At 41.6% G+C, this 14,616-nt stretch overlaps 2 protein-coding genes across 3 annotated transcripts in view; both read right to left on the bottom strand.

Moving 5' to 3' along the window:
• Positions 1 to 925: 925 nt before the first annotated feature.
• On the bottom strand, positions 926 to 3,664 carry spx (spexin hormone; the record flags this gene model as incomplete). Its single annotated transcript, XM_084331031.1, has 6 exons — positions 926 to 990; positions 1,801 to 1,887; positions 2,539 to 2,601; positions 2,991 to 3,048; positions 3,206 to 3,289; positions 3,659 to 3,664. The coding sequence occupies 6 exons, from the start codon at positions 3,662 to 3,664 to the stop codon at positions 926 to 928; spliced, it is 363 nt and encodes a 120-aa protein (XP_084187157.1).
• A 1,210-nt stretch (positions 3,665 to 4,874) lies between these two features.
• The window catches only part of golt1ba (golgi transport 1Ba), a 15,052-nt gene continuing 5,310 nt past the window's right edge, over positions 4,875 to 14,616 (bottom strand). The window contains exons 3-6 of one of the 2 annotated variants that reach the window (XM_084330467.1): positions 14,348 to 14,526; positions 14,025 to 14,106; positions 10,747 to 10,843; positions 4,875 to 7,995 (exon numbers count right to left, since the gene is read on the bottom strand). In XM_084330467.1, coding sequence (XP_084186593.1) covers positions 10,796 to 10,843; positions 14,025 to 14,106; positions 14,348 to 14,526 — 309 coding nt within the window. In that variant the 3' untranslated portion in view covers positions 4,875 to 7,995; positions 10,747 to 10,795. The remainder of the gene's footprint in view (positions 7,996 to 10,746; positions 10,844 to 14,024; positions 14,107 to 14,347; positions 14,527 to 14,616) is intronic. The other variant, XM_084330468.1, reaches the window with a different exon arrangement.

The following is a 14,616-nucleotide window of genomic DNA, read 5'->3' as shown; positions in this document are numbered from 1 at the left end:
CCAGGAGCTTGAGATGGGTCAATCGATTGAATTGAAAGCAAGCTGACCCCAGACCATAACTAATAATAACCCTCTCTTCTTTCTATAACACTTAAGGCGTACATCTATAATGGATTATAAGGACCTTCATAATGAATCACAATGCAGTATACGTGTGGTTGTTGGCACGAATAAGAGCTCATAAAGGATAAATAATTGTTATTAAAAAAATTAAAAAATAAATAACAAATGTTTAACCTGCTGTATGACATGTCTGTGAAAATGGGCCATGTCCCACCATATCAGCAACCCTATTTGGGTTGTTTGTAATTGATTTCACGAAGAGACATATTATAAGCCCAGTATAAGAGTTTCCAATGGCTCACACACTATCAGAACACATAATGGATCATACCTGTGTGCATTAAGTAAAGTGTTTCCTATGTTTTATTTGCTTAATGGCACTTATAATACACTTGGTGTAGAACACATTAGGGACACCCTTGTAATTGCACCCCCCCCCCCCCCCCCCCCCCCCCTCCTCCTCCCCGTTGCACAATATACACGTCTCGGATGTCTCGAGGTTCAAAGATCCTCATTCATCCTCCTTTCCTCTCCTTCAGAGAGAGGAGAACATGTTCCTTTTGGTTTTGTGCGCTCTGTGTAAATAGAAGGTGCTTTTGTTACCATAGGAGCAACAGAAAAGTACTTAAGTAAAAAGGTCATAGTTTGTCAAATAATGTAACAATATTATCAGTTTTAGACAAAGAGTGCTATGAATTCAAAATAATTTTATTAAAACATTGCATTCAGACATCTTCATTGTATTCATATTTACAAACTAGTGTTTTTTTGGGGGGGGGGGTTCCCAAATCACACATAATCGATCATCTTGCGTCCAAAGATGATTTTAGTGATCTTGTGAATGCATTCAAGTGCAGCGTTGTCAGAAGTATTCCCTTTTCCATACGGGCAGATCTTGAAAGTACATTTGGTCTGGGTTTTCATCAACTGAGGTAGAGGGGGAGAGAAATAAGTTGATTAGTATATCACCACCACCCAGAGTTCCTTTACATACTGCATCAATGTAAATTCATCTGACAATTTAAAATGATGGACCAGCACCAAACGGGTTGTAAAAGGTTATTGATCTTTATTCTTCACTCATCCGGAAGCCAAAGGTGTCGGGATACACTTCCATATAATTATGGTTGGACGTAAATAAGTTGGAAATAAAGTCAATGAAATAATGTATTATTGAGACAACACTCTCACTCTCATACAAGGTGTAAATTATAAATGGTAAATGGTGCATTTATATAGCTCTTTTATCCAAAACATTTCACAATTTTCCTGTTCCTCACATTCACTCACACATTCACACACCGACGGCGGAGGCAACCATGCCAGGTGCCAACCTGCTCATCGGGAGCAATTATGGGTTAAGTGTCTTGCTCAAGGACACTTTGACATGCTGCCCGGGAGGAGCAGGAATCGAACCGGGACACTTCAGATTACCAGACGACCACTCTACCTATGAGCCACTGTCGCCCCATTATATTATATATATATTTAAGTTCCACTACTAGACCAGGATACAACTGTTGTGGACGGTGTTGAATAGCGTCAGTAGGTGTAGCGCTGGCAGGTGTAGGTATGACCAGTGCCAAGACCCCATGCAGAGGGGTTGATTCTGGGATGCACGAATCTCCTGGAGGTGTCGAGGGCCTAATTCAGTTAAAACATCTGTGATGGGAGGTGCACTCACTTCATCACCCCCAATGACATACATGTGACTGTGAAGATAAATGTTGACCTCACCTTCCTCCTTGACCTGCTGCAGGAAGTTGAGCAGGACAGTGGCTGCCTGGTTGACGCTCAGCTTCTCTGTGTTCTCGCTGCGGGTCTCTGTTTGGACACAGAACCCAGTGAATCCACCATTTATTTAACATGGCCCCAATTTCCTGAATGTATTTAAGTTCCTATATGTCGTCTTGTCTACAGCGGAACACAGCAGTGGTACAGCAAGACTTTAGGAGGCATGGTTTATTACTGTCATTATTAGGCTGATGGATAGATAGATATTGTCTACAACCAGAAGATACGGTGGGATATTAGATGTGGGTCAAATAGTAGTTGTAAAAAAAGAAGAAAAAAAATTGTTTTGTCCTGCTTGGAGTACCAGACGGGTGGGGTTTAGCCTACTCCATCAGGGCAAGTACAGTTGTCAATCACAGAAAAGTATACTAAATGTATTTTGAAATAGTGTAAACGTCTGTACTGGAAACCCTCCTACTATTTGGTGCGCCAAGCAGGTTAAAATATTTGTTTGGAATTATTTGCAAACACTATTTTAAACTGCATGTTCTCCTGCATCCAACTACATTCGAGTAGAGATAATCCTTGCTCTAAGGTTCTACTGGGTGTTGAGATTATTTACACGTTTTTATCACTTAAAAGACTGATACATTTCCTGTACAATGGGTTAAATATGCAATAACTATTAATTAAAAGTAAATCAGTTATAGTAATGTATGATTTGTGATGAATCTGCTGTACCTAAATGTAACGTGTCATACACGTCTCCTTCTTTCCGGTCCTCCGAAATAAACCTCCGTCCCTCTGAAATAACATCATATAGCCTACAGGTAAAATCCTGCATTCGTAAAGAAAACATCTTCTAATTGTTTTGTGTCATGTTTAATTATTCAATAGATATCAGGATCCAGATCTGGGTCAAGTAGTAGTAGTAGTAGTAGTAGTAGGATGTTCGTAGGATTGTTTTGGTTCTGCATGGGTAAGAGATGGGTGCGGGTTGCCTGATCGGACAATAGTTATGTGTAACTGACTTGTTCTAAATTATCATGATGCGGTAATAACCCCGCACCCATCTCCAAGTACAAATAAATGAATATTATCTAGCATTATTTGACACAAATCTGATGGAGATGTTTTTGTCATTGTTGCTCTAAATCTAAGATCAGGCTCGTAATCAGTGGATATATACGTACGGGTGCCTTTGAGATACAGCATAGCCTGGGGACTCCAATTTCTCCTTTGGAAACTGCCCTTTTGAGTGGAAACAAAACAATTAAAATAACGCTTATCGCCGCTCGTTTCAAAATATGAATAGTTAGATTGAATACTTAGTAACAATTGTATTTATTAATTTCAGTTATATTTATCAATAATAGCCTACTTGTACAGTATTAAAGAAAAGCTATACCTTCGGTGCGCTCCAAGAGTGTGAGACAAACGTTGCCACAAGTAAAAGCATGAATGCGTAAGCTACTGTAACGGTCCTCAAACCCTAGAAGAGACGGGAACATTTTTATAATAAATGATCTAGAATTGCACAGCAGTATAATTGAAAAGATAAACGAAAACAAAGATGTGAACAAATAGAAAATCCACAACAAGCGTGGCAAAGTGCACATTGTTGCGTGCGTAATTACGCACAAGCGCAAGGCGGCTAATTACGCACTGTATTCCCCAGCCTCCAGTACCACCATTCATGGAACCATTTTAGACGGATTAGTATAATGGTATAAAGTTACGTTTTACCCATTAACATTATACATTCGGATTAAGAGTAGCACAAAAGTTAGCCGCATTGTGCGCACGTGAAAATGCCATAAAATAATGATTAACCTATGAAATAATGACCAAATCTGCTTACTTTCATTGTGACAGGGGTCCCGTTTAATGCAGATCCGTCTCAAACGCAAGGAGAGAGGAGTTCTTCTGAGTGTCCTTGATGATGGTCGTCTTCCACCCTCCTGTATTTATATTATTCGGGGCGGGGGGGGGGGGGGACCTCTGTGGTCCCGGGCTCAAAGCAACGTTAATAGTTGTCAACAACCATAGGTCATCACGCCAATTTGATGAAATGCGGGCCTTTAGGAGAGTGGATGAACTGAGGCGCCAATCAATTCGTCTCCATTCATTGTGGGCTGTATATTTCCGAATGAAAATAGCTGCCATAGGCAATATTAGACCCACCAAAGGCTATCGTTTTTCAAAATTAATAAACCTGGGAGGCACAATCTACAAAAATAATCTTGACTCACTTAGGTTATCCTGTCACCGTCTGCAAGTAATGGTGATGGACCTTAGGAGTATTGACATGTTTACACCTTGCTCACTGAAGCAGCGCAGATAAATTACACCTGTTTTTGTGAATGAAAAGGCAAGACTATGAATGGAATGATGAATGAATCTCCCCTCCCAGGAGGCTAATTATATACCAACTGTATTTCTATGCATAAATAATAGGTGATATAATAGCTGGATAATACCATCTTCTCCAGAGTCAGACAAGAAGATAGATACCAATTTCCTCTCTGTGCATTCAGGAGAAATGTATCCATCTGCAAGCTAGCCTAGCATAGCACAAATTAATGGAAGCGGATATGGAGCAGTAGCCTATACCTGTTGGCCAAAAACACCTCTCCCAGAGTTTTAAGCTATAGGCTAGTGGTCCGTATCCACCTTCATTAATTTATGCTAAGCTAGGCTAGCTTGCAGTTGGATAGCTTTCTACTGAACGTACAGAGAGGAGAATTGCATCTATCTTCTTGTCTTGACTCTGGGGAAGACGGTATAAGCACATTTCCCAGAATGTTGGTGTGTTCCTTTAAACTTGTTTTTCTCTGTGCTGCAATATGTTGTGTTGCTTAAGTTCATTATTTAATAATATTTTAATATACATATATATACTGTATATGGAATCTGTCATAATCTAATGATTGTTTTCTGTATGTCATTTATTTGTTTGGTGGGGATGAATAATATAAAATATCTGTTTAGATTTAGATGTATTCAGTTTGCTAGAGAGGGGGAGAGTTTGTGTAATGAGTCCAGGGATAACAAGAATGACCAACACAATGTACATTTTCATAATATATTTACAAAATTGGTATACAGCAAAACATTGTCAAAGCCCTGGCTGAGTCTGAAAGTTCACATGCATACCACTGTGTCCCCACTAAATATCACACAGTAAACCACCAAAAACTATCATCACATTCATCTCAATACATAATGCAGCATTAACATATCAAGTATTTTGTGTTCAGTAATTCATAAATTTTGTCAGGTGTTTCACTGGCGATACACTTTTTCAGATTCAGAGTTTTATGAGTTTGAACTCGAGTTTGAACCCGTTATACTCTTAGAATACCCAGGTAGGAGTATAGGCAGTGTGAGCTTTCAGATGTAGCCATGTCATTTCAACATGTAACCATTCGGTTCTCTCCGTGCGTTTGCAGAAGAGGATAAAAGTCTTGTTGCTCTTAAAAAGAAACCACACACACAGACACCAAAGTAACCCCCACTAGCCAATCATACAGACATGATTGAGAATTAACCGTATAGGAAAGAATAGCACAACTGCCATACCTGGTACTCAAATAACAAAAATAAAATAAAGAAAAAGCCATTTCTGATAGTATTGGACAAAAAAAAGCGTTTGTCCAAATAAAGTGTTTAATTCCAAAATATATACATTTTGAGAACGAAATACTCTATATTCATAAGGTTATATTTAAAAAACATGATCTCACCATCGAGAAGGTTACCATATTAAAAAAGAGTCTTAAATATAGCAAATAACTTATATTCATTACTGTGTTTTACTTTCAGCTCGGCAATCATTTAATAAAATGAAATAGAATATTATTGTGCTTCGCAGCTGGAAATGTCCTGATTCTCATAAAAATGTCTCCAAATGTTGGATCTCCTTGTTTTGGAATAGGGCTCTTCAGCTTAAGTTAAAGGGGACATAATTATGTATATTTTCATCTATTTTATACGACTTGATTGACTATGTGGAAAGTGTTTGTCTTTTGCAAATAAATGAATCTAAATCTAAATTATACATTTGCCAGCACCTCCTTCTTCTCTTGTATTACATACACCGTCTTTGGTGGGTGGAGCACAAACCACATTCTTTATTGATTACGCTATATGCTTTCCCGTCTGGCTACCCTAAACACTTTTACAAATGGGGCAGGACATCAGACAGTGTCCCTGTCTCCAAAAAGAACAGCTAATTGATTAATTAAAGCTAATTTAATCCTTCTGACATCACAATGAGCAATCATTCTGAATAGCGTATTTAGGCTTGCTAATCTGAAAAGACTTCGAACCCTGGCCAAACAGCAAGGAGTGCCCCCCAGTGTCTGAATAACATTCAGAATGCCAATTGACCGATTTCAAATCCCACCCTCTTTTTTTGATCCTCCAATCAACAATTGTGGTTAGAAGGATCAGGAAAAGAGGGCAGGGTTTGAGATAGTTCAATATACAAAGACTATTATGCAAACCCCATTTCCATAATATGTTCCCCAGTTTAAAGCACAGGCACCATAGTTGAATAATTACAGAAATGGAATTCAATTCTACGTCAGTTGTCTAACAACAACATGCCATCCTCACATCCTAGACATGAGTGCTTTCTCTGCAACACAGCCACTGAAGAGATAATCCCGGGGGGGGGGGGGTTTAAGAGAGATAAAAACAGACATCCCAATCTTCAACAAGTGTTGGGACACAATCCAAAACATGAAAAAGATATTGAGCCCAAATATACTGTGTCCTGCTCCCGATTCTGTTAAAGCTTAAAACGATGACTTTAGACGCCCACTGCTCTGCACCTGACAAGACAGTTGATCAGCAGTTGCCTGTCTTTCCTCTTCAGTTAGGTAAACACTGGTACATCCTGTGACTGTTCCGAAAATGTAAAGCACAATTTCTTTTGACTTTTATTAGTCCCTATGTTCAAATGTGACATTTATTTTTGGTTGAATAGCAAATTAGGAGGGGCGGCCGGGTGGCGCAGCGGTCTAAGCGTCTGCCCACCACCACAGAGACAGGGATCGAAATCAGCTGTGGTGCTTCCGGGTTGGCCGACCGTCCATACTAACACAATTGGCAGTGTTAGAGGGTGGGAAACCCGGCGAGGGTGGGTCCTGGTCGTTGTAAAACAGCGACTCCTACAGATCGGTCGGGGCGCCTGCACAGCGAGGTCAGATCCTGGGGGAGGTAGTGTCCTCCACACGTTACACTCCCCCAGTGAGAGTCCGCGCTGCCAGGTGAAAAGACGTGGGGATTGGCTACACATGTGTCGGAGGAAGCATGTGATAGTCTCCGTCCCTCCCAGACCGACGGTAGGGGGCAGAGCACGCAACGACCAGGTAGGGGATTGGGAATTGGCATAACGACTAACATTGGGATGGGAGAAAAACGGAAAAAGAAAGGGGGAAAAAGAGAAAGTATATATATATAAAAAAAAAAAAAAGGCAAATTAGGAGTGTCCAACAACGCCTTGCTTTGGTTTGCTGCAACATTTGGAACCTTTATGATCAGCAGAACAAATAAAATAGAGAAATCTGTGACATCCTTTTGGATTAGGTATTATCCTTCCAGGCCAGGAAAACAATTACATGACTTTTCCTACATTCTGAGTGACCGTAGCATCATTTGTTTGTCTCAGCAAGAGCAGTGGGTTAAAAAATAAAAATAAACATACATTTTAGGTGCTAATTAAATGTACACGCTTTGTCAGCAGAGCATTGGCGTGCGGGCTCCGTCTCATCCTCAGGCCTTTGGGGGGAGTTCCTCTTGGTTGGCTGAGAGTTGCGTTCCAACGGTGGCGACATCAATGGCGTTTGAAACATTCTGCGGTGACCTCGGTAACAACATCCATTCGTAAACAGTCTCCCGCGGTAACAGGGTCTCGTGATGACCTCCTGATCTGGTCGGAAGTTGACCCGATCGAATTTACAGACATGTAAAAAAAAAAAAAAAGAAAAGAAGAAAGAAAATGCAGTCTTTTGCCTGCCAAAATGGATGTTAATCTTATCGTGAAGCCTTGGCTGTCAAAAGAGAGTCCCGTGGTTTGAACAGTGGGAGATTGCATTGCTTTTAGGAAACTACTGTATTGATGCGGAACCGCCTGGGTGGAGGACGTCGCCGCTATACCATGTTGTTGCTCTCTCCCACTTTGTCCACGTACTGAAAGTGAAAGGGGAGGAAAAGACTGTTATACACTGTAGTCTGCTTGTATTTGAAAAGGTGCTATAGATAACATTCAGCCACTGGGTGTCGCACTAGAGTAGAGCACCGGTGTGTCATTTGTATCCAATCAGGTGCATTCCACGTGGGGAAATGGGAAGTAGGGCGGGGATACGTGCACACACAACATGTAAACAAACAACATTCATTTTGGACCCGGCAACATTTTTTAAATGATAAATTCATTAAATCATTCATTAATTTAATTGAATCCTTTCTGAATGCTCTGCGGATGTATTCTTTTTTTATCCACTTTTTCTCCTCCTGTTTTTCTCCCATCCCAATTTAGTCGTTATGCCAATTCCCCCCTCGCCTTCCTGGTCGTTGCTCGCATGTGCCCCTCACTGGTCGGTCTAGGGAGCCCTGAAGTCTATCAGATGCTTCCTCCGAGACATAGGAGACAGCCAGCAGCATCTTTTCACCTGCCAGCGCGGACTCTCATTGGTGAGGTGTAACGTGTGGGAGGTCACACTACCCTCACCATCTCCCTCCCTCGCTGTGCAGGCGCCCTGACCGACCTGTAGGAGTCGCTGTTTACAATGACCAGAATACCACCCACCGGCTTCCCTCCCGCTGACTCTGCCAATTGAGCCAGTATGACGGCCGGCCAAGCCGGAGGCAACGCTGACAGCCGGATTCGATACACGAATGTATTCTTTTATTTATTATTTGTTTTATGATTACTCTACATAAAAATGTGGTCTTTAGCACCTTTAACTCATGTAAAGCACAGACGCAATGATCTTGTCACGTTTGACTTGTGATCATATACTGTACATAATTGTATAAAACATTAGGAACACACCGTTCTTTCCACAAAATGGACTGATCGCAAGAACCCGGATGAAAGCTATAATCCCGTTTTGTTTCAAAACCTACGGAATCCACTTCAGCCACGAGGAGACGTCAAATGAAACATGGGGGGATTAAAGGAGCATACCAGTCTAATTTAGCCTTCTCGCCATTAACGGAGACCAAGTTAAATGATTGGAACGAGCGAGCTGTCTATCAAACCCTCTAGTGACACACATGCTTGTTATGCGCATAGCGGTTGCATGCGTACACAAAGGCCTGCTGCTAACACCTACCTAGAAGGGCGTGGCTTTGGAGGCTACTGTAAATGAAGGCGTCCTGATGCGTTCTGATTGGGAAGGGCGTTGTCAAATTCGGTTAAGGTTCTGCCCAAAATCAACGGCCGCCTATTGCTCCTTTAAAGACTAATGGCGAGAAGTCAAAATGAGACTGGTATGTTCCTTTATTAATAATAATAATAATAATAATAATAATAATAATAATAATAATAATAATAATAAACAGTACTTATATAGCGCTTTTCTAGAACTCAAAGTCGCTTTACATTAAAGGCAAGAAGGACTTTTATATCCCGACACAACTGAGACGTGGATTGTGAAAAAGAGGCTGTAACTCAATTGATCACTAAGTGACAGTTGTGATGGGAGGATCAAGAAAAAAGGGCAGAGTTTGAGATAGGTCAATACTATGAATGTGTTCCACGTGTTTTGTACAGTACATTTATAAAATGTTACGTTATCTATATATAAACTACACCAGTGTCTGTTTGGTGGCTATTGTAGTGTAGGAGAAATGGAAACCATGTGTGATGATGACTAGAACTAATTGACCTCTCTAAAGCTCTGCCCTCTTTTCTTGATCCTCCAATCACAACTGTTGCTTTGAGGGACGCGACAGTTGTGATTGGAGAATAGAGGGGCAAAGCTTGAGATAGGCCAATTGAATGAAACCATGAATTATTTTTTTTATTATTCATACATTTAACCCATTCTTTACACAAATACATAATGATTTCCTCATAGGGCTGGGCGATATGTCCAAAATATCCCATCACAATTTTTTTTCGTAGTTTTGAAGCTTTAACGGTATTTGACTGTGTTTCCCAGTACAAATTACAACGTGAAATTATCTTGTAATACATTTTTCGTGGTGCTATGTCATTCAAAATATGCAGTGTGTATACTTTTCTCTTTTGTTTACAATATGTATCGTGGACGACAGTGTTGTAAAAAGCCATACCTTTGCATGGATGAATCCACAACGGTATCCCTTCATATTCAGTATACCTCCCAGCCCTATTTCATTCCATAGTTCTCTACAGTGTATGACTAAACTGATGCATAATGTTGAGGCTGTTAGTCATGCAGGCATGCAAGAGAAAATCTGCAGTGACTAACCACAACTGCCGATTGTCCTCAAGAGCCTTACGAAGGCTTTAAAAGAGACAGAGAGACGTTCAGCCTAAAATACATAGCCTTCCAAACACAACAACACACCACTACGAAGGCTTTGAAAGAGACGGAGACCTTCAGCCTAAAAAAACTAGGGATGGACGACCATGGTAAATAAATATCACTATATTTACATAAAAATAAATGTTCCTCCACAACAATATTTGAAGGTATTTGTTTTGTTTTTACAGTGTAAATTACAGTCTGATGTTTATTTTTTTTTGGTACAATTGTCTTGGTGCTATTTCAGTCAAAGCGTTCTATTTTCATCCGAAAGTACTGCTACAAGGTGCCAGTTTTAGATGTTTTCAAATTTGCAAGTTTTTACAAAATGTATCATCGATGACGGTATTGCAAAAATGTATACCTTTGCATGGATTCATTACAGTATACCTTGACATACCTCCCAGCCCTACGTGAAACTCACTTCTCTTTTGTCAACCGGCCACAGTGACAAGTGGATTTTTAAGTGAATTTCACCAGCCAAGTCCGTTATTTAGCAACCAGTAGTACAAACTGCCTACCTGCCAAAGAAGCAAATAGAATTAAACAGACTTTACAAGCCAAAGCCAGAATCTAATGAGCATGTCAATGTTTCTCTGAACTCAACAGAAATGCTACAGTTTGAGATGCAAACGGTGGCTTACTGTACATTCATAGTTGCATCACATTTAGTCCCCATTTATCTCATACAGTTCAAAGACTCAGGTGAAAATGCCACGTTTTAAGCTTTTTTCTTCTCAGAGGGTCCTCCTCATCTTCACAATATCAGGAATGGCCAATTTGATGTTGAAATCCACGCAAGAAATCGCACCATTTCTCCTCAGGTTTTGTGACTATTGAACATACAGTAACTTTAAAAGGTAGACGCTGTAATGTCATCAAAACAGCGACCTCTAGACAAGAGAGCCGCCCCCGCCTTGGTATTGCATTTTGTTTACCTTTTTTTGGTTTTGGTCTGATGTGTGGGTTGGATTTGAATGGGTATAGGGGGGAGGGGTTGCTAACGCTGGCCACACCTCAGGCTCTGTCAAGAGAGGTCTGAAGCAATTCACAGTAGAATAACTTACTAAACTCCAACCCAAACATCAGACCAAAACAAAGTGGGACACAGAGGAGGGCTCTTTTGCCTAGAGGTCGCCGTTTGTTGTCATTACAGATTCTACCTTTAACCAATGACGATGTTTACATGCAGGCTAAAATTGGATTAATCAACCCAGTTCCGCTGGAATGCGGCCAGACCGGTGTACTGATGGGACCGGTAACAGAAAATATACCGGCCACTGGCCACATGCTGGTCAATCTTTGGCTGTGGCTGGTAGGTTGATATGCTCCACCGGCTACTTTGGCAGCTAATCAATCATCGTTCTGGGCTTCTTTTCCATTCCATCATTACATTTGGATGGTATGGTTTTTTTTACGTCCTCCAGACATTTGCGGCTGGTAGAGACCAACATTAACACTTTGAGTGCCAGCGACGAGATTTCTCGTTAGTTCATGCCGACCATTGAGTGCCAACGAGACGAGAGATCTCATTTCTGATCGTTTTATTTTTTTATTAGCGATTTCCATTCATATTTCATCAATCTAGCCTCCCGTTACCACTGGGTCTATGTCTGAGCTCCATTGGGAAAATACCGCCCCCTATCGTCTCTCCTAGTGGTACTGCACCCCTTTGGATTGGATTGAATGAAAAGCATGGAGAAAAAAAAATCCTGCTTCCTCATTTTACCTCAGACAAGTAACCCGAGCCGCAGAACAGCGGAGAATGTGTGTTTACAGTACCAGGCGTTGGATCAATAAACACGATCGATATTTGGAATGTCGATCAGGAATTGGAATAATCTTTTTGGAGAACATCTGATCTGAGGTAAGGAATCTATTTTACCAGTCTTGGGATAATCAGAGCTTTTTTCACCTATATATCAACGTGGGCCCTATGTGTGTGTGTGCGTGTGTGTGTGTGTGTGCTGATCAGGAAATGGATAATCGATTTTTCAGCCCGCTTCTATAGCGTGCATAAGTACACATATACTATCGATAATCTAGCGTTTATTTGAAAACTATTCATAAATAGGCCGAAAAATGACAACGTTTTTTGTGTATTCCAGTATATTCCACTAAAGGGCGATTATCACAGAATCTTCTGAAATTTTCTGGAACTTTCATAAAACGAGCGTTTTTCAAAATGGTATAAAACGGAAATGAACAGATTAAAAAACAATCCATTTCGACAATGTTGACTGCAACCAAGTCATTGACAAGCGACGGTCGCATTATACACACAGCCATAATTTAAGACATCGTTTATGCGTTTGCAAATATGAGAGTTCTATCATTGAAGTGGGTGGTGGCATTCAACGGGATTCAGGGGCACCGGACCCGCGGCACTGAAAGTGTTAAGCTCCCCACGATCTGCCTGTTAACATGCACGAGGAAATCACGAGGAAATCACGATCACTTTGGAATTTACAGGTAGATCAAATCTGGAGGTTGAGTCGTGATCTGCAGAAGTAAGTAACCAACTCCTGGCTCGTCACGGAACCAGCCTTCTAAAGGGGAACAGCGTGTGGTGCTGGTCGCTGAACTTCCAAATGCTAGTCAAGGAGACAGGGATGGTTTTGATTGGCTCTCGTCTTCTTGACCCGATCGTCTATGTGGACGTTGGTTACTGTAGTAGCGTGGTTGAAGTGTTTGTTAACCCTTCCACTGCCACACTACAGAATGTTAACCCTTTACTATCACACTGCCGACAGTAAAGGGTTAACCTTCTGTCGTGTGGCAGTGAAAGGGTTAACCTGCTGTGGTGTGGCAGTGAAAAGGGTTAACCTTCTGCATATTGTCATGGTGAAAGGGTTAACCGTTTGGTAGTGCGGCAGTGAAAGGGTTAATGACGTCGGTTCATCTTATGAATGGATCGTTGCGCAGCGTGTAAACATAGGCAGTGAAAGCGACGTTGTAAGAAGCCATCCAACTCCTCGTCCAATCAACAGTCATCTCCCGCCTCGACTACTGCAACGCACTGCTAGCTGGCCTCCCGGCCACTGCCACCAAAGCCTCTTCAACTCATTCAAAACGCAGCGGCCCGCCTGATCTCAAACCTACCGAAGTCGGCCCATGTCACCCCACTTCTTAGGGACCTGCACTGGCTCCCCATTGCTGCACGTATCCGCTTCAAGGCCCTCGACCTAGCATACCGTGCGGCAAAGGGAACCGCTCCCGCCTACCTCCGGTCAATGGTCTCTAACTACACACCCTCAAGACCCCTACGCTCTGCATCTTTTGGCCGCCTCAGACCTACTCCTATCCAAGCTCCCGGAGGGTCATCAAAGAGAAGTCGCCTATTCTCAGTCCTTGCCCCACAATGGTGGAATGAACTACCCATCCCAGTTAGGACAGCCGAATCCCGTCCAATCTTTCGCCGTCGACTAAAGACTCCCTTCTTCAACCATTATCTGAAATGATGATAATAATAAATAAAAAAAAAAAATCTAACCCTGACTAACCTTACTGCCATGCACTTGTCCTAATAAACTAACCTACACTGTAACACGCAACACTTTGATAAACATTGTTACTCAGCTGATAAGAGTTGTACCCTTCTTGCTGTCTTGTCGTACAGAACTTGTAAGTCACTTTGGATAAAAGCGTCAGCTAAATGACTAAATGTAAATGTATGTAATGTAACTAAGTGCTGATACTCACTCCACTGATGAACGGCAGGTTTAGAATGGAGCCGAGCACAGGTATTCTCCTTATGAAGCCTACTACTACTGGGAAGAACCCCCTGGATGAAGAGAGAGAGAGAATACATAATAATGACACAGATAGAAGGTAAATTAGTAAACCAAACAGCAATTACAATTATTACTCTATTGTAATCATTGTATGGTGGAATTGTGGTATTGTAATGCTTTGACATGTGCGCCAGCGCCGTGGGTGTTGCAGCTCTCTGGATGTCACTCCAGTTATAATATTAGACCCGCCTCCAGTACCACCCCTCTCACCCCTCTCTGCGTCTTCCTTACCGGAATAAGAGGAAGAAGCCGTACGTTTCCATAACAACTCCGATGATTGGCCAGCCAATCAGCACAATGATCACGCCACCCAGGAAGAAACTGGTGGCCTTTATCTTGTGTTTCTGGAAGAAGAAACGGAATGTCCTCTCCAGGCCGATGACAAACGCTAGCCCGGCCACGAACAGGATCTGCGGGGAGACAAGGTGGAGAGGGGAGGATCATGGGAAATGTTCTACTTTATAAGGGCTCCTATATGCCGCTTGCATTTTTATGTCTAA

This window comes from Notolepis coatsorum (assembly GCF_963971535.1).
Source record: "Notolepis coatsorum genome assembly, chromosome: 15".
Taxonomy (NCBI): Eukaryota; Metazoa; Chordata; class Actinopteri; order Aulopiformes; family Paralepididae; genus Notolepis; species Notolepis coatsorum.
This window is presented reverse-complemented; position numbering and strand designations above follow the sequence as displayed.